Source organism: Labrus bergylta, chromosome 12, assembly GCF_963930695.1.
Source record: "Labrus bergylta chromosome 12, fLabBer1.1, whole genome shotgun sequence".
Lineage (NCBI taxonomy): Eukaryota > Metazoa > Chordata > Actinopteri > Labriformes > Labridae > Labrus > Labrus bergylta.
The window spans coordinates 15,329,973-15,347,942 of NC_089206.1; the positions used below are offsets into that span (position 1 = coordinate 15,329,973).

Genomic DNA, 17,970 nt, shown 5'->3' on the forward strand with positions numbered 1-17,970 from the left:
CTTTTTTTCTTAAACAATGCTCAATGTCTGTATTTGTAATTTTTAAAACACATGACTTTTCAATTTGAGCACAGGTTGGAATATTTCAAGGATGGCTTGAAAGTCCGTGTGAAGTTCCTCATCAACCGCATAACCCTGCGCATCGAGCATAGAGCAGCTGCACTCGTGCACCGGAACAGACTGAGGGAGGTGCTGTTCCCTACCGGCCAACTCTCTTCCCACCATTCACATCTGCACAGGTCAGAGCAGCTCAAGGTCAAGATTTCTGTGAAAACATACAAAACATTTGATGAAGACATGCTCATACTCCAGTACTGCTTTACTCAATGAATGTGTCACTTTAAGTTCAGTTTATGCATGTTAGTATACCTGCTTGTTAACTTTAAACTGACTCTGCTTTAGTATGAAACGCTTGCACTCCTGTCTCTATGTCATTAGGCTGGAAGAGAAGGGCAACAACCCCGAGCAGTGCACAGCAGTTCAACACATTGTAGCTAATACTGCCAAACCAGCTCCTTACCTCGTATTCGGTCCACCTGGTACAGGTAAGGCCTCTCTTATGCATTAGAATTCTCTGAATTGACATTAAGTATAAACTAACCTTACATGTCTTGGTCAGGGAAAACAGTGACACTGGTGAAAGCCATCATGCAGATAGTGAAAACCAAACCAGCAGAGTGCAACATCCTGGTTTGCGCCCCTTCCAACAGTGCCACTGATCATCTCTGTGAGAAAATACTGGAAGTGACGCCAAAGAGGTGCACAGTGTATCGACTCTACGCCCTCAGATGTGCCGTTAAAACTCTCTCGAAAGAAAGAAGGGTCTGGATTTTTTTTCTTTCCGTTTTGTTAATAGCACACATACTACAATTTTAAACAAATGTTGTTTACGAAGAGAAACAAAGATGCCGACCTCTCTATATTTACAGATACCAAAACTACGATTCTGTACTGTGAATGATTAGTTGTTTTGTTCACCTCACTGCTTTCAGACTTCACTGGTGTTGACGCATATCTCTGTAAAATATATAACTGAGTGTAGAATGTATAATGTGTTAAAATCATTGTGTACATCTGTGTTTTGTGGTTTTCTATAGTTTTCCTGCAACCTGGATCTCAAAGAAAACCAAGTAATGATTCCCAGTAAAGTAGAGCTGATGCGGCACAAGATAATGGTAACCACCCTGAACACTGCAGGAAGGTACTGTAGCTCTGACAATAATTCACTTTTTTGGGTTGGCATATCTAAAAAGTAATTTCTTTACAATATAAAAATATGTTGCCATTTCATATTAATAGTCATGATTGTAAAATTGTAAAATTTTAGTGTTATGATGAGAAGAAATTTTACTTGTAAATTTACACTTATTTCGAGTGGAATTTCCAATCAATTCAACTTTGTTATCAACTTAAATAGCAATGCACTTAAATGTCTGTGAATTTTGCTGCACACTCTCAAATTATCTTCTTGTGCAGTCAAGCTTCGTAATAATGTGCTCCAAAGTGTCTCCTATGCGAGAAAGTTTTTAGAATTACATGTCCAGAATAGTTGTTATTACAAATACGGATGCTGGATTTTAATATTTAGATTAGTTCTTGACTTTAGTTCTTTGACTCTCTCTCTCTCGCTCTCTCTCTCTCTCTCCAGGTTAGTGACAGGAGGGATTCCTCAAGGTCATTACTCCTATATCTTTGTGGATGAGGCAGGACAAGCTACAGAACCAGAGTGCATCATCCCCTTAGCAGGTGGCAAAGCATAGGAGGCTAACAAAAAAACGTTGTATTCATACAGAAGGTGTGTACTAAATGTTGCTGTGTTTCTCCACAGGTTTAATGAAACTAAAGACGTGCCAGGTAGTGCTGGCTGGAGACCCTAAACAGTTAGGTGCTGTCATCACATCTATAATGGCTAAGAAATATGGCTTGGGTGAGCTATATTCATGTCTAAAAATACAGCAACAGTTTCTAAATTGAATATTAAATACAGAGCTGCATCGCTCACAGGCAATTAGGACACTCAAATAATAAACAATAGAATCAAGCTCATTTTGTTGCTGACAATCGCTTGCATCTGTTGCACTGTTAGGACAGGCTGTGAGATAATTTTTTTTTTCATAAAATACCACATTTAAAATTGAATGTGAAATTTGAATCGCTACTATAGCAAGGTTTTCAACATTTGTTCTGTGAAGGTTTGTCCCTATTGGAGCGTCTGATGAGTGACATCGACCTTTACAAGCAACACGAGACATACGGGTTCAACAAACGCTTTGTCACCAAATTACTGAGGAACTACAGGTGATGACTAGATATGTTGCTGTACCTTCTCACAATCTCATTTTAAAATGCTCAAATATGTCTTGGCCAGACAGCCCATGCTATTTCTAAACTTACATTTTTGAACACTTCTTTTCTTCCTCACTCTCTCTCAGGTCCCATCCTGCAATTTTGAAAATTCCCAATGGGCTGTTTTATAAAGGAGAACTTCAGACTTTTGCTTCAAACGAGATATGCAGTTTATACTGCAAATGGGAACTCCTTCCCAAAAAAGTAATGCAGCCTCCACACGCACGCACACATGCATGCGCGCACTCTGGCGCGCACACACACACACACACACACACACACACACACACACACACACACACACACACACACACACACACACACACACACAATGCTCAGTTTATCTGCCTCTAATTTCTGTTTCTGTGTCTCAGGGTTTCCCTCTGATCTTCCATGGAGTGGCTGGAACTGATGAACGTGATGAGGACAGTCCCTCTATTTACAACACGGCGGAAGTGGAGGTGCTGAAAGAATACTTAAAAGCCCTTATTAAACATCTTCACAAAAAGGGTGTAACCAACATTGGACCCAACGAAATTGGAATCATCGCCCCATATAGGAAACAGGTGCGTAACGACAGACACTCATGGATAGGTGATAGACCTGTGTGTCACTGCCATTAGATATGCTCCCATTTATGCCAAATTAAAATGACATCTGTAAAAAAAGGACAAGTCAAATGGCAAACAAGGTCACTCATTTTTTTATAAAACATACAATTTATGTGTAATATTGAACACACTTCGAAAGACTTTAGAAAGGTGTTCTTATCTGCATGAGATCACCTCATTTTCAAGTGCAGCACATGGAAGAAGGGAAAGATGTACTGAAGAGACACTTTGTTCTCATGTATGAGCGGTATTCAAGAGTCTCTTCTGAGAGGCCAGTTTTCAGTCTCTGCAAAACAAATATACTTGCAATCTAAGGGTAACGGTAACTCTGTAAACTTCATATTTTTGTGTGCCGACAGGTGGAGAAAATCCAGAATGCGCTGCAGACCGACCAAGATCTCTGCAAGGAAAACTTAGAAAACATATCGGTATGGAGATAAAATGTTTACAGTCAAATCTTATTGAGAGAGAAAAAAAGGGGGCGACGTTAAAGAGATTTAAACAGTGCTCATCACTGTTTTTAATAGGTCGGTACAGTGGAGTCGTTTCAGGGTAAAGAGTCCAAAGTGATTCTTGTGTCTGCAGCGCGCAGCATTCCTAAATTGACTGATCCAAAGCAGAGATTCTCTTTAGGCTTCGTGGATAACGAGAAGGTGAGAACCGTTACATAAACTTACAGTCACAACAACTCAAGTGAAATGTATAACATTTGTGCAAATTCCCACAATAGCACTTGGCTGCCAACACTTCTGTAAAAATGAGGAAAAGCTTGATTTATATAGAGATCAGACACTCATTAATGCATGCACACTAACTGAAACTACTTCCTCAGAGATTCAATGTGGCCATGACTCGAGCACAAGCCTTATTGATTGTAGTCGGAGACCCGAGAGTTTTGAGAACTGACGCAACATGGAACAAGTAAGGCTCCATATCCTCATCAGTGCAGTTATGTTACAGCGGAGGAGAAAGGTTTACACGTAGCTTAAATCCTAAATATCTAATATGCTTCAAACTCATTTTAGATTCATCCATTACTGCTACGAAGAAGGGGGCTACAGAGGCATTCCACTGTCTGATGAAGAAGAGGAAGATACACTGACTGATGAAAACTCACCAAGCTTCCGGTAATATGCACATGCACACACACACACACACACACTTGTTATTGTTAGTCTGTTCTATGACCAGAAGCTATCTTAAAGATGAAGGAATGATCTGTTTTTTTTTTAAATCCATTTTTGATTTTCACCCCACAGAGAAGAGTGATCAGCAACAGAGCACCCTGACAGAGCCAACACACCTTCTACGCTCACCTTTGGCTCATGTATGAGCAACTATAATAAACAACTCCAAGAAACTTCAATGTATGTGTGCGGCAAAATGTTTTATATTTTTCAACAGACAGGACAGACTCTAGGCACTCTACTGCATTTCTAAGGTGTTTCTTTTGTTATATGAATGTAATTTTTTATCCTATAAATATTTCAAAGGCAAAGTTCATTTACAGTGATAGGTTACCTGTCAGGCTGACTTGTTATATATATTTTAAAAAGCAAATCTACAAGTGGTTAATGTTAAGGCTTTTCAGTTAGGTCTTTAATTTTGTTGGAACTGGCCATTTTTTCACATGAATGTAGACTTTGTCATTTTAAGGTTTAAAAGCTTTGCACCACATTCACACACTGGTTCAAGATCTTTCAAGCACTTCCCTTGACAATTTTTTTTTTATAGTAATGATTATCAAATCTCTTGAGACTCTTTCACACAATGGAGCTATGTTTAAGTTTCAGTTTACCTGCTGACAAACAGAAACTTATTTTATAATTTTATGGTTTGCCTCGAAACAGGACCAGAAATGAGAGGGGAGGGGCCTTTTAAATGCCCTTTAGAGACGTTTCCAAGTCAAGTAAGCAGTGATATGAGATGACCTTAGAACAGTAGTCGAGTCAGTAAATGATTTCAATAACCACAAAGTCCTTGTGGTCTTTGTTAATAATGCTGAGCCCAGTAACAAACAGGAGGTCCACTGTTGCTGCTGAAGTTAATCCTCAAACAGAAGTCGTCCATGGAGCTCCATTAACATGGAGCATCCTAACTGAGAGAACAAGCTAGTGAGCTGACATCAGATCATTTCGTTATTTTCTCAATGAGGATGTCCTAACTTTCTACATCCTTCTGCAAAAAAGGCTGAGTACTGTGTGGTTTATGAAAAAAGTACTTTTTTTTTTTTAATGTAACCTTTATTTAATCAGGAAAGAAACTTGTTGAGATTAAAAATCTCTTTTTCAAGAGAGTCCTGGCCTAGACAGGTAGCAGCACAATTAACAGTTCCACACAAACAACGAGCAGCCAAACATACTAATACAAAAATACATTATAAGACATTAAAAGACGCAATAAACAAATCTAAACAGAATTGTTTTGTCTATATCATCCACAAACACATCAGGGATAACATCTACAGCCAGATGTGTCAGGACCAAGTCATTTCATATCCTCTTACAGTCATCCAACGACAGCAGCTCTTTGAGTTTGAGCTCTTTTTGTAATTCAAATGAAGGACACCAATTTCAGCTTTTCCTGGCATGCATGCATCTTTTTGAAGAAGTAAAACTATTAATCTTTAATTTATGTTACGCCCTGTGTCAGCCATCTGTTCTATTTCCCAAGGCTGGGAGAAAGGGGAACCAAAACGATTGCAAGACATAACACAACAGAAACCTTGAGAGAGAACAACTTCGGCCCTCGTCTGCAGGGGACACAAGGGACCAGACAATGTTTCTCAGAGGAACGAGAGATTCTCACATTCTTCACATGACATATAGTCCTACATCATATTAAGACGCAATTCCTTCTTCTCCCTAAATCATGGGTCAACCCAATAATGTCTCAGTCTCTCTGACCAGATAACAGATCCGATCCTTTTGAAGAACAGGGATTACTTAGTGGGGAGTCCCAACTACATACATCTGAGCTGTTACAGTTAAGAAGGTGGTTTATGGGTAATGTAGGCGATGACAAGTGGGATTGAGTCTCCCGTTACGGTACGAGTGTGTGGTCTAAGGTGTCTGTAAATAAGCTGACCCGGTTTGGAAACATCAGCTGTCATGATGTACTACGGTTAGGGACGAAGAAGCTGACAAGAAGGTAACAGAGCACACAAAAAACAATTCTCCATTCTTTAACCTCTTCAGCTTAATATTCAGATGACACCACAAAGTCAGATTACAGAAACATAGTATCTGATTATACAGAAGACAAACAGGTGTATGAAACAGTATCAGCAGGTGACATTGTAACATAATTATGTGGACTGGTTAGATGATTTATGGATTGTTATTTTTTTCTTGGAGATCAACATGACAAATTAAATGCTCAGCTTCAGTTGCTAAGGTTACGGACCAGAAACAAGGAGAGTAGCCTATGGACCCATTTGTTTCATGTCAACAGCAAACAGTGAACCTACTATCATCTTATGAGGACTTATGTCTGATTGGCAATTAGAAAAGTTGTCCATGCATTTGAGTAGTGCAGAATACGGTTAAAATCCTGAATGTCAAGAGAGCAGATTCAGTAACTTGATGCAAAAGTCGTCATTGAACAGGGAGAGTGGATCACAACACCTCTCATTATATTCAACTTGTTCTAAAATATTAAGCATGCAACCAAAACCACAATACAACTTTTATGGTTTAAGCACCAAACTATTTCCTATTATAGCCTGTTCCTCAATATGCAAACCAAAAAACGTGGAAAAATGGAAGCTGGTACACAAAGTTTATAATTTCAGTCTAATGACTAATTGATCGTTGTTACCTGTGTGACGTCAGAGCGTCGCTGAGTCATTTGGACTGTGTTAAGGGCGAGACACGCCTTGACCCTTCGCTCATATGAGTTTGGCAGCTTTATTTCCTTATAGAAGATCTGATATGCATAGACAGCAGCGTTAGGATGTTGCCTTTATGCCAACAATGCCACTATAGTTTCATTTAAGAAACCCATCTGTTCTTACAGGCTACACATTATAAGAGCCGGTTTGCAATCGACATTTTGGTTTAGACTGATTTTTAAATGGGCCAATAACATAATTGCATTTTTTGTGAAAGCTCATGAAGTATTTAATTATTACTGATTGCTGTGATCGTTTTTAAGTCTGTCTTTTCCTGGCAGTGAAACAAAGTTAGTACAAAAATATTGTTATATATTATAACAATATTGCCCAGGTAGGCAGCAATAGCGTGATGTCGCCACATAACAGAGGACGTGACAAAGTCAGTCATGTGGAAAAAAAAAAAAAAAAACACCAGACTGACTCATCGTTATCAAATCTTTTAATAGCGTTGTATTTGTCTAACTTGTTTGTTGTTTCGTTTTACTTCCTTGGCCCCAAAGATTTAGGTTTCGTTTCTCAGGACTGTGTGGACGGATGGTGCGCTTGCTTTGATCACCCGGACCTGACCGTCAGAATGCTGCAGCGGACGTGCATCACGTTTTTTTATTTACATCACCTATAGCCGTCCTAAAAAAAAAAAAGCGACTCCTGCAACAATATCTAGAGGGTGAAACAAATTGCTCTTTTTTCTAAATTGGGGTCTACAGGGTTAAATACACAGAGACACCGTCCACACGGACTGCCCAGGAGTCAAAAGCGAACCACCCTCATTGGATTTCCTCTACAACGCAAACTCGTCTGCTGATCAGCTAGGCCATATATTTGCGAGTAGGCGAGTAACAACTCAGAAGTTTTCTTGTGTCATTAATCGTAGACAAAACAGTCCGGTACCATGGGGCAAAAAAGGGCAAGAGTAAAGTTTAGTCCATCTGCACTCTGCCAGATCGGACTCGACTTCTTTGAGTATTTAAATGAATCGAATCAAGCATCCATCACAGACAGAATTGAACTGAGAGACATTTACAATACTGAGTTCAGACGCAGGTGAGTTTTCTTCATGATGGGGACAAAAAGGTCAGTGTATGAGTTTTGTGTTGTTGTTGTTTTTTTTTTAATTAAATGTTTTTGTGTTTATTTTAGGACTCCAGGGACAAAAGATCCAAACTTTGGTTCAGTCCTTTATGCCCTGAAAATGTCTCGCAAAATCACAAGACGAAACGACGAGATCCGCTTTAACTCTGCGGTAGGCAACATCTATTTCTAAGACACCTCGACTCCAATATGAAACTGTGCAGCTTCGTGTTTACAACTTTTGAAAGTCGTTGATAATATTCTACAACACCTGACCTGACATTATCAATCAACACAATCAACCAGGTTGAATTACAGATTTACTATTTTTTGAAGCTTAATCCTCAGAAAGAGTACATTTATATGCACATCATTAAGTATGAATTTATTTTAAAGAATCAGATCAGAACAACGGATTGCTATGATTTGTTAAAATATATCTATTTTTGAATATCTAATTCCTCTTCGTGAAGGATCAAAATGTAACCTATTTAACTTTTGATACATAATAAGGTGTGGTCAAGGAGCCTTTTGCATCTGTGGTCACATGCAACACTGTACTCACTGAGCATCTGGCACTTGGCAAACATACATTCAGTAAAGTCATAGCTCTGATGTTTGATGTTTTACTGATGTATTTTTTGCTTTAAAGTAAATATGATAGCAGTACTCCAGCTTATTGTAATAAAGGGGTTTACACTTTCAGTCGCCTCCTACAGGAAAAGTACAAATCAAAGGTTATCCTGCAGTCCAAACATCGACCAAACCTCACACATGTGTCAGTTTGATGCTCTCGCAACATGGACGTGTGAAACCATCAAATATGACAATAAAGGAATCAGCTGATATAAGTGTTAAGATGTTAGCTTGTTTACTTGAAGCTTAGAGTGAACTTGCACAATGCTGTATTTTATTGTATGTATATTACATATTGAATTGATTTTAGATCCACAAATAAAATGTGATAAAGGTGTAAAAACTAAACGACAGAAAAAAGATGGAGGTCATTACCAGTTGTCTCAGAGAAGGATTGAATCCTCTCGAAAGCCAAGGTCAGGGTCCAGCTGCAGGAACTAGAATGACTGAGAGTCTAATGGGCTCCTTGTGCGGGCTGCATGCAAACCAACTCAGACAGTCCAGGTATTCATGATTCCTGTGATGTTCTCTCATTCCATATATTGTATGACATCCCCCTTTCTAATCGGAAGCCTGTATTTGCACACATAGACTATGTATTATGAATCGGTGTATGTCTTGTGTGATTGTGTCTTCATATCTGTTTTGTTGGGTTTTCTAATGTTACTGAATGCTGTATATATGTTATTACACTGTTTATAAAGGCTCAACAAGAGACAAGAGCTGAAAATGATCAAGATCTATAAACTCTCTGTGCATCACATCAGTTTCATGCTCTGTTGGATCTATGTTCAAACCTTAATTCAGACTATTTTGAACTTGTTGATGATATCTCAAGTAAAGCTGCTGATGATGTTGACATATCTGTAAATATCATATAGATCTAGATCTATAATCATTGAGGACATTCCCGTTTTTGACATTTAATTAATTAATGATCAAATGAGAGACTTGACAGGAAGTCATCCTGTGCACAGGTCAAATCTTTTTACGTGGACCAGTGGCATTCGCCCAGTGGTCAAAGACCAGAGCCCGCCCAGTGTGGAGCAGCCAGTCCACTGAATGAACAGAATGCCGCCTCTGGAGATGAAGCACAGACGGGAGTTCGAGCCCGCAGGAAACTGGCCGGTCTTCTGATAACCAGCTTGAAAACAAACAGGTAAAAGAACCAAATTAGTGGTACACTTAATTTCCATGCCATTGCGCCATTTTTTTGGGTGTTGTTAATCTTTATCACTCCTTGTTCATGATTGTTGCTAAACCAGTTTGTCTCAACTGCTTAGAGACAATGAGCTAAATTAATTCTCAAGTCAAAAACAGAAAAAGGTTCCTCCCCCTTTATTCTTGTTTACCTCTGTCTTCTTTGTTTTCTTTATGGCCAAAGAAATCAAGAATTTACAAGAACGAATATGGCCCTCAGATTAAATGGTGGTCTTTATAGTCACACTGCACTTTGATACTTGGTTCATAAACTGTTCTCTTTGCACCCACAGAGCTCAGTTCATCTCTGACAAACGGGGGGTCTGCATCAACTCTGAGCATGAGTTTGACAACGGGACCCTTAGCTTGCGAGTGGATGAAACATTTGAGGTATTTCTGTCACTAAAACCTGCAATTTGTCCTTGACGATCATACAAAGAGATCAGATGTAGCAAATTGTTGGCTCTTGCCTTGGTACAAATGCGAGGCTGCATGCACCCGTTTTTTGTCTTTTTTTTCTAAACAGTGCGTGGTTAATCTGTATGTGGAAAACACTGGAACAGAAACGGTGTATTTCACCTACTACACCCCACTGAACTGGATGAAGTACCTCACTCTGAGAGATGACAGACACGTGACCAAAGTCAATCCTCTGTTGCTTAAACCAGGTAATGCAAAAACAGAAAGTATTGTCTGGATTTGGGATTTCATATTGTATCTCCCCTGAGAGTGAAATAATAGACACAGTAATCTACCATGAATACAATAAAAAAAACAAGATCATCTATTTTTTTTCTCTTCTCAGGTCAACGTTATGAAATCCAGGTGACCTTCAAGTGCAGTTCGGTTGGTTTCTATCCAGCTACACTCGCCTTTGAATTCAAACCAGACCTGCAGCCGTCTACTACTGCCTTCCACATTGTGCGCTACATTGAGGCTCAGTGCATAACTGCCTTAGGACTGGAGCTGGCACCTATAGCCCCCTACAAACCTCGCTCACTCCCTGAATGGACTCCTGAAGTCAACTATACGGTTGTGGATGGACAGCGACCTGAAGGGTATCATGATTCTCTCAACATACAGTGGAACACACATCCGATGTTGACATTTAAATGCTGTAAACCTCTGGGTCTCATTCACAACATGATTGGGTGTCTTTTGTGCTCGCTAAACTGGACGGAAAACTTCACTTTCTTCTTCACGAAGCACATGCAAAGGGTTAAATTCTCCCAAAACGGCACTGCAATAGCACCTTGTGCTCCAGTGCTGTTTGGACATTACTAAATGAGCTACTATGCATTCCTGCAAAGGGAAAACACAGTCCCTTTATATGCAAATGAGCCTCACCTTGTTCACAATCACACTGTTTTCAGCAACACAGTTTGAGTGATAATGTTTTTTGAGATTTGGTGGGACCTGCGCCACGGTATTTATAAGTGTCACGCTCAATCTTTCCAGTGATCATGACAACAATTCCATCTTTTAGAACCTAAAAATAATTTATCTTTAAATACAGTCTGTAAATGTTACTTTGACCTTATTATTATTACAATAAGCAGGGCTTACATCAGTCTTGAGCTGTCCCAGGCTCAACCCTAGCACATACATACACTTCATCAACATGTATGTAGTGGTCTGAAGATGTTGCACAGGAGGAAGATGAGTGTTTTTTTTTTTCTTACCATTTGCATTTCTTCTCCTTTCTCCAGGCTTTCTGTGATGCAGCTAAAAAATGTGGTTGAGCTGAATCAGTATAAAATTCCAGCGTACATGAACCAGCTCATCCAGTCACTGAAGCAGACCACGCTCTTTTCTGATAGAAGGTCAGTTCAGCTCTGTCCTTCGGCCTAATGCTAGCCGGAGCGATTTATCTTTGAGGCCAAACATCAGTACATTTCTTCTTGTTTGTGTTTAGAAGGAACGTGTTGGAGAGTCCCTTGAGCTGGGAGAACTACTGTGAGAAGTTTCAGATGCTGCTGTTTCTCGAGGAGCAACAGATGGAGGTGGACATCAAGAGATACAACATCCCCAATGATGATAGAGAACTCGCCACCATGAAAAAAGATAATGTCAACAAGAGACTTCTGGTTCTGGAGGTGAATATGCTGGCACTCATTCACTGATCAAATCATTCCTGTACTTCTTCATTCCTTCTGGAGATTAAAAAAAAAAAAATCAATTGCTCCAGCTGGCTCTCTAGTAGCTGGAAAGGAGGAAGAACAGAAATGTGATTAATACTTATCAAGCAAGGAATGGAACATGTTTCTTCACTTATGTATTGGTTTTGTTATTTATTATATTATTTCATAATATATCTTATTACATTATTTTGTATCATATTATAAATATTGCTACATATTCACCTGGCAGGTACCTGGTGTCTCGGAGAACCGCCCGTCCGTGCTCCCAGGGGATGTTCTGCTGGCGTATCCTGTGGGGGAAACAAAGGTGAAGTACCGCGGCTACGTCCACAGTGTGCAGCTGGACAGCGTTAGACTCGGCTTCAGTTCAGAGTAAGATTAAAACTTTATTAAAAACACAATATACAGTATTTAAGATAAAAAATAAGTTTATGTCTACTTTAATTTTGTATGTAATCTTTGGATTCCCATTGTTTTTTTCTTTCTTTGCAGATTGCTGACTCGTTTTGTTGATAACATGAAGTTCCATGTTGAGTTCACAGTCAACCGGCTGACTGTGCGTGTTCAGCACAGAGCGGCGGAGCTGGCGGCTGCACGCGGCCTGAAAGACGTGTTGTTCCCCTCTGCAGACGCCCTCTCCTCTTTTCAACCCGAACTTCCCCGACTCATGTAAGGCACACCAATGTTTTGTGATGTATACTGTATGTACTCTGTAGAAAGTGCATTGTATACTGTATGCAGTGGAGGGATTAGCTGATACAACTTGTTGTTGGAGGTTGATTTAAAATGTGAAAGACAAATGTTAAAGATAAATCTTGTGATTATACTTGTAGCTTTGTCTAAAAAACAGGATCTTGTGTCACCCGATGAAACAATTGAATTTGCTGTGCATGTAAACAGAATGGCTTATTCTACCTGTGACGAAGCCCTGTCATCATCTTTCTGTTCCTGATAGGCTGTTTGACTCAAAGCTGGAGAGAAACGAAGAGCAGTACAAAGCTATACAACACATTGTAGCTGGCACATGCAAACCGGCCCCTTACCTGGTGTTTGGCCCTCCTGGAACAGGTACAGCAAGTACCAGCATATAACTTTGTTGTCACATGAGCCTCACTGTTAAAGCTACTCATGTCTGATCTGTTATCCTACCAAATGCTCACAACACCAGAGAGTCAGTCCACTGCATTCTGACAGTTCTTGGTCTGTTCAGGGAAAACTGTGACACTGGTGGAGGCTATCAAGCAGATAGAGAAGAAGGAGCCCTCCTGCCACATCCTGGCCTGCGCTCCCTCTAACAGCGCTGCTGATCTGCTCTGCAGCAAGATCCTGGATCATGTGGACCGGCATAAAGTGTACCGCATGTACGCAAGCAGCAGGGACCCCAAATATGTCCCAGAAGAAATAAAGGTCAGTACCAGTGCATTTGATGCAAGAGGTTCAATTCAACAAAACAAGGATTGTTTTAAAGCAGGGAGCTAAATTACACCCCCTAGTGGACTTGAACAAGCATTACAGTAATTACAAAATGAGTCAGGTGTTGAAAATTGAGGCCAGTGCAGAAGTGCAAAAAGCTGAAGTTCCTCGAGGCTCGTTCCAAAAGCCAAAGAATCAACGATTACCTTCCAGATTTAAATGACCATTTTTACGGCAGAATCAAACACTTTATGGCCAGGTACAAAAAAAGGATTCATGTGAATAGCTAATTTCTTTCTTGGTAAAAGCTTAGGGGGGTGGATTCTTTGAAGTGTAAGAGTTATGCGTACATTTTCATGATTCACCAGGACTGTGTTTTGTCGTTCTGAAACAAATGGTTAACGTCACAGACACAACGTCCATGTTTCATACAGTCAATGGTCAGGACCACTTAATTGCTTTCTCTCTGCATTGCTGTTGCTCTATGTGGGGTTAGGGGGTTAGGGAAAATTTGTGTATTCTAAGGTCTCATTCTAACCTCACTGAGTTTGTGTGCATGGACATGGTTCTACTTTCACAGGATTGCACTAACCTGGTTGGAGAGTGTTACCTTTTTCCTGCCAAAGAGAAGCTGATGGAGTATAAGATCATGGTTACCACCCTGTTAACAGCTGGCAGGTAGTGAAAGATTGACAGTTTGCTCACCTGCATGACCCTCTAAAAGCTGTATGCACTGTTGTTAACTTCATTACTCACAGCCTGTTTGTAGCCTTTATCTAAAGAACAAACAGTGAGTGTTACAGATGAACTCCTAAGGGAATACGTTTAATTGTGCTCTGTGATCTGTGCAGGATGGTCTCAGGAAACATCCCCGAAGGCCATTTCACTCACGTGTTTGTGGACGAGGCAGGACATGCCATCGAGACTGAATGCATAGTCCCCCTTGCAGGTACAGGGGGAAACATAGTACATTTTTGGTAACCATATGGGAACTTGTCCTGTGTGTTGGCTCATTTTTGTTATCACTTGGACAAAGGGTTACTACATGCGAAGTCTGGTCAGGTTGTTCTTGCTGGAGATCCCAAGCAGCTTGGGCCCATTCTCAGATCTCCGTTTGCGCAGAAATATGGCATGGGTAAGTAAAAGCGCATTAACACACTGTCCTGTTAGGAACTCTTGATTTGGAACCACATTTGAGTGTTAAAAGTCTCTGTTTGCTGCAGGAGTGTCCCTCCTCGAGCGCTTGATGAAAGACTTCCCTCTGTATCAGAAGGAGGAGGGAGTGTTCAACAACAGCTTTGTCACCAAACTGCTGAAGAACTACAGGTGTGGTTTCTGGGACATTACCTGACAGAAATCATTTGCTTCCTCACTCTCTTTTTGGTGTTTTTTTTATTTGTATGTTTATCCATCTTTAGGTCTCATCCTGCCATTCTGAAAGTTCCCAATGAGCTCTTCTATGACGGAGAGCTGCAGGCTAGCGCCGATGAAATGTTACGCAACTCCTACTGTAGATGGCAACATCTCCCGAAGCAGGTATTGATTCTTCTTTTATCATTTATGTACAATACAGAGTATGTGAATCTGATCATTTAGAAATCAGATTATGAAAACAAACTAATAATACAATGTGTGTTCCTTGAGACTTGTTGCCTAAAACAGCAAATGACACATATTCGATAGTTTAGGCTGCTGCAGGTGAGGACTATCGTTTTGGGTGTGTCAATGTAAATTGATTATTTTAGGGGTTTGATTGTCAGTGGGAATAAAAGACATTTCAAGGTAACTAAGGCATTTGGAAATTACATTTTGTTTTTGCTTTGACATCTCTAGGACTTATCGATAGGGAGGAAATTGACTAGTATTAGTTATTCTATACTGCCCTTCTGGTACACTGTTGTTTTTTTCCCGTTTAAAACTTAAAACTGAACATTTTCAGCAGTAATAAAATGTTTTAAAGTCGGATTGGTTTCAATCAATCAATTCTACCTAACACTGTATGAAAAATACTTGTCTGCGCTTAAAAAATGATGAACTTGTTATCCTTAGAAAGTAAAAAATAATGAAAGGACTGATTTTAGAGTTTAAGTAAAAAGAAACAACTAACTAACACTGTATCTATACACACTACAAATCCCAGCAACCACTTTGTACACATGGTTAAAAAACATGTTCAATGTTTTTCCCCTCAGCATGAAGTGAAATAATTATTTGAACATGTTGTCTTTGAAAATGTACGGCTTAAAGGTGTTCTTTCTGATTTATAATTTCACATAAATCTCAAATATATCTCACAGGGCTTCCCGTTGATCTTCCATGGTGTGATGGGTGTCGATGCACGTGAAGCCAGCAGTCCTTCATTCTTCAACGTAGCAGAGGTGGAGACGCTCATGAGCTACGTCAGGAAACTGCTGGAGACGCAAGGCAAGAGTCAGGGTACTCTTGCACCCAAGGACATTGGCATCATTGCCCCCTACAGGAAACAGGTCAGAATGTATTCAAGTCAAACACAATACAAGAATGTAGTTTATTGTTGTTGATCTGTAAATGAATGCGGGATCTGTTTCCTCTGGCTGTCACGCAGGTGCAGAAAATCCGAAAGGCCCTGGAGAAAGTTGGGAAAGACTTTAAATTTAAGGACATGAATGGCCTTAAGGTAACACAATATGTCAACCCTTATTCGTGTGAAACAAACAGCAGAAGCGTTTTTTAAAGTGTGAATATACATTTGTGTGTCAGGTTGGTTCTGTGGAGGAGTTCCAAGGTCAGGAGAGGAAAGTGATCATGGTGTCTACAGTCCGCAGCAGCTCCAATTTCGTAGAAATAGACCAAAAGTTCAACCTCGGCTTCGTCAAGAATGAGAAGGTATACAGCACAACACATGCAGGCACACTCAGTTGTAACATAAAAACATATTGTTCTGATACACTTTCTTTTTCCTTCCAGAGATACAACGTGGCTGTGACTCGAGCTAAAGCCCTGCTGATTGTGGTGGGAAACCCCAGAGTGCTTAACACAGATCCTACCTGGGCACGGTACGTGTCACATGACTGTCTCTTGTTCCCTGCACAACCCACTGTGACGTCATTAATAATATTAATCTCCAAAACAACCGTTCAAAATCTTCTAGTAAGAAATGAAATGGTCCCACACTGAGATAGTTTGTAGTGAAACAGTGGTCCTCCTTACAAAATGTATTTTAGACGGTAAAGTCATTCTTCCTTTCTGGAGAGTTTTCTCTACCCTGTCCACTAATAACAGTTTAAAACAGGCTTTGACTGCAGTGACTGACATCACAGCACACATGACGTTTACAGTTGCTGTAAACAACTTCTCTGATCATTTCAAGTAAATAGATGAAAACGACATTCATTTATCATTACAACACATGAAAGCATGCACTACTCAACAGAAAGAGTATAAACAGATAGCAGAGAGTTAAAGCTCAGCCTTAGAGCATGAAACCCTGAAGCCTGTCTAGGAACTACTCAACCCTGAGGACTCAGACTTGGACTCTAGCAGTGGGGAATCAGCTTGGACTCGATTCTGATTTTGCTTTGGAAACTAGGGCTGGACTCGGGTAATGGGGACTTGACTCAATTTTTTTTGGTGACTCAGACTCAAATAGGACTGGGGACTCGAGGCTTGACTCGGACTTGAGGTTTGGTGACTCAACTACAACACCGCAGGCATAAATATTCACATCACATTCAAGATTCAAGAAGGCAGTCTCTTTAAACCCTGTTGTTGTTTTCTCCCTCTGCACTCGTCTGCAGGTTCATCCAGTACTGCCAAGACGAGGGAGGCTACACTGGTGTTGTCCATGCAGAGGAAGAGGAGGATGTAGTGATACGACTGGCTGCTCTCTACTTAGACATTGAGGCAACAGGTGACAGACACACGTCCTTTTTTTCATCATTTCCCTCAACATGAACTCTTCGAATTGAAGTTGAACTCTTGTCTTTCTTTCTCTGTGAATCTTTTCTTGCCAGTGGTGACTGCTGAGAGTGCCATCCAGCAGCAACTAGACCCCGAGTGGAGGAATGACCTGTGAGAGGAAAGAAGCTCCCCATCCTCCATGCTGAACTTTGAATCGATGGATTGTTTTTATGTGGGGTATATTTCTATCTTAGAGGCTTGAGACAAAAAGCAGGAAAACAAGGTTTCTGCAACTCACTCAAATTCTCAGAAAAGGGCTAAATGGAACTAGAATTTATTCTTTATATTTATATTTTAAAAATATTCTAATATATTTGTACAATCTGGGTAATCTTTCAAATGTCAGCTTTATGAACTCGACCAAAGATCATCAATGACGTAGAGGTGAATGTTGTTCAGCACTGACACTTTTTCTTCTGATACTTCAGGGATTTGCATTAACACTTTGAAATTGACACAGCAGCACATTTCCTCTCACTCTTTTAAAGTCACAGCAAAATATTTGGAGACTGTAAATCTAAAAAGAATTTTAACAATAAAAAGTGCAAGTCTCAGGTTTATTGTGTAACAGTTTTTGACGCCGCTCATTCAAGAGTAATCTGGTATCCTATCTGCAGGTTTTTCATCATTTGTTCTTTCAGAGAATCCTCTGCATAGAACGCTTCCCTCCATGTATGATATGTCTAATTTATTTAAGATCACCAAACTCAATGCAACT

At 40.1% G+C, this 17,970-nt stretch overlaps 2 protein-coding genes across 3 annotated transcripts; both read left to right on the forward strand.

Annotated features, from left to right (window-relative positions):
* The first annotated feature begins 314 nt into the window (after positions 1-314).
* Positions 315-4,327, forward strand: LOC109984876 (putative helicase mov-10-B.1). The gene is made up of 13 exons (XM_065961127.1): positions 315-545; positions 620-861; positions 1,098-1,201; positions 1,649-1,746; positions 1,829-1,927; positions 2,193-2,298; positions 2,433-2,580; positions 2,721-2,912; positions 3,317-3,385; positions 3,485-3,610; positions 3,790-3,878; positions 3,983-4,084; positions 4,217-4,327. The coding sequence occupies exons 1-13, from the start codon at positions 404-406 to the stop codon at positions 4,224-4,226; spliced, it is 1,527 nt and encodes a 508-aa protein (XP_065817199.1). The 5' UTR covers positions 315-403; the 3' UTR covers positions 4,227-4,327.
* A 3,304-nt stretch (positions 4,328-7,631) lies between these two features.
* LOC109984893 (putative helicase mov-10-B.2) lies at positions 7,632-17,810 on the forward strand. 2 transcript variants are annotated; one of them, XM_020635056.3, is made up of 23 exons: positions 7,632-7,896; positions 7,993-8,095; positions 9,537-9,718; positions 10,053-10,149; positions 10,286-10,427; positions 10,565-10,817; positions 11,469-11,582; positions 11,678-11,855; positions 12,130-12,272; positions 12,393-12,569; positions 12,856-12,968; positions 13,111-13,307; positions 13,894-13,991; positions 14,165-14,262; positions 14,350-14,448; positions 14,537-14,639; positions 14,732-14,849; positions 15,611-15,799; positions 15,898-15,969; positions 16,053-16,178; positions 16,260-16,348; positions 17,090-17,202; positions 17,306-17,810. In XM_020635056.3, the coding sequence occupies exons 1-23, from the start codon at positions 7,745-7,747 to the stop codon at positions 17,365-17,367; spliced, it is 3,018 nt and encodes a 1,005-aa protein (XP_020490712.2). In that variant the 5' UTR covers positions 7,632-7,744; the 3' UTR covers positions 17,368-17,810. The 2 variants fall into 2 exon arrangements, with proteins under 2 accessions (XP_020490712.2, XP_020490711.2); XM_020635055.3 differs by having other exon boundaries at positions 7,634-7,896; positions 11,675-11,855.
* Positions 17,811-17,970: the final 160 nt, after the last annotated feature.